Genomic DNA, 1383 nt, shown 5'->3' on the forward strand with positions numbered 1-1383 from the left:
TCTCTGTCCTGCACGTTAATGATGCCCACCTCTGTACCAGGCTGCGTGTTTTCTGGCACTGGGTTTTTTAGTGATTTTATAGACACCACGGGGACATTATCATTAACATCAGTGACCTCAATTATTAGGGTAGACGATGAAACTAAGCCGAGCCCATCTTTAGCTGTTATTTGCATTTCATATGACGGTTTCTCTTCATAATCTAATGATCCAGTAAGTTTCACTTGACCATTTGTTGAATCAATAGAAAACACGCAATCATTTTCATCAGAAATATGATCAAATTCATAAGTTACATCTCCATTAACTCCTTCATCTGCATCCGTAGCACTCACAGTAACCACCACGGTGTCTAAAGGAGAGTTTTCAGTCAGACTGGCTTTATAAACAGCCTGACTGAACACTGGGGTGTTATCATTAGCATCCAGCACAGAGACATGAATAACTGCAGTACCTGATCTCTGAGGAGATCCACCGTCTGTAGCCACAAGCACGACTGTTAGCTCCTGCTGTTGTTCTCTGTCCAGCTCCTTTTTTAAAACGAGCTCACTATATTTCCCCCCTCCACTTTTTGCCACAACCTTCAAGCTGAAGTTTTCATTTTCTTCAAGGCTGTATCCATGAATGGCGTTCAGTCCGATGTCTGCATCAAAGGCCTCATCTAAACGAAAGTTGCTATGTTTTACTGCCGACTCCCTAATTTCAAATTTGATGGTGTTTTTTTTAAACTGTGGTGAATTGTCATTAATATCTTGAACGTGCAGACTAATGCGATGTACCTCTAATGGATCCTCTAAAACAAGCTCTTGGATCAAAACGCAGGATGATTTCTTGCCACAAAGCACCTCTCTGTCAATCCTGTCCGACACAATGACGTCTCCCGTACTCAGATTTAAATCACAATACCTTTTGCTGTTCTTGCCCGTTTCTAGGCGAGCTTTTCGAGCAACCAGGTTCCTCACATCCAGACTCATATCTTTAGCCAGATTTCCAATAATCGAGCCTCGTTTCATTTCCTCGGGAAAAGAAAAAGACGCGTCTCCAATGGCGGTGCGCAGCACAAGACAAAACGCTCCCAGGGACGCTATGAAGCTCAGCGTTGAACGTGAAATATTCTCCATCCTCCAGTTACTTCATTAACAAATCAACTTAAAAAAAAAAAGTACAAAAATATCACCAGCCGATGAATATATTTAATAAAAAAAATATGGTAAAGCAATTGTAAATGGTCCGGCTCCAGCGTTTCACCAGAGAGAGGTGTGTGTCCTGGTTTGTAAATGTGAGGGTGTGGAGCGTCATAATGCGTCAATAAAAAGAAAAGTTGACCGAGACTGACATCGTGAGCTACAAATTGGTATTACAAAAACATACATGTACAGTGAA

At 41.6% G+C, this 1383-nt stretch overlaps 1 protein-coding gene across 1 annotated transcript in view; it reads right to left on the bottom strand.

The window, feature by feature from the left end:
- LOC119408711 (protocadherin gamma-B5-like) overlaps positions 1-1121 on the bottom strand; it is a 1919-nt gene extending 798 nt beyond the window's left edge. The window contains exon 1 of the mRNA XM_037675552.1: positions 297-1121. Within this exon, the coding sequence (XP_037531480.1) occupies positions 297-1121 (825 nt within the window). The remainder of the gene's footprint in view (positions 1-296) is intronic.
- Between the last annotated feature and the right edge of the window lie 262 nt (positions 1122-1383).

This window comes from Nematolebias whitei, chromosome 4 (assembly GCF_014905685.2).
Source record: "Nematolebias whitei isolate Nwh7 chromosome 4, NemWhi1, whole genome shotgun sequence".
Taxonomy (NCBI): Eukaryota; Metazoa; Chordata; class Actinopteri; order Cyprinodontiformes; family Rivulidae; genus Nematolebias; species Nematolebias whitei.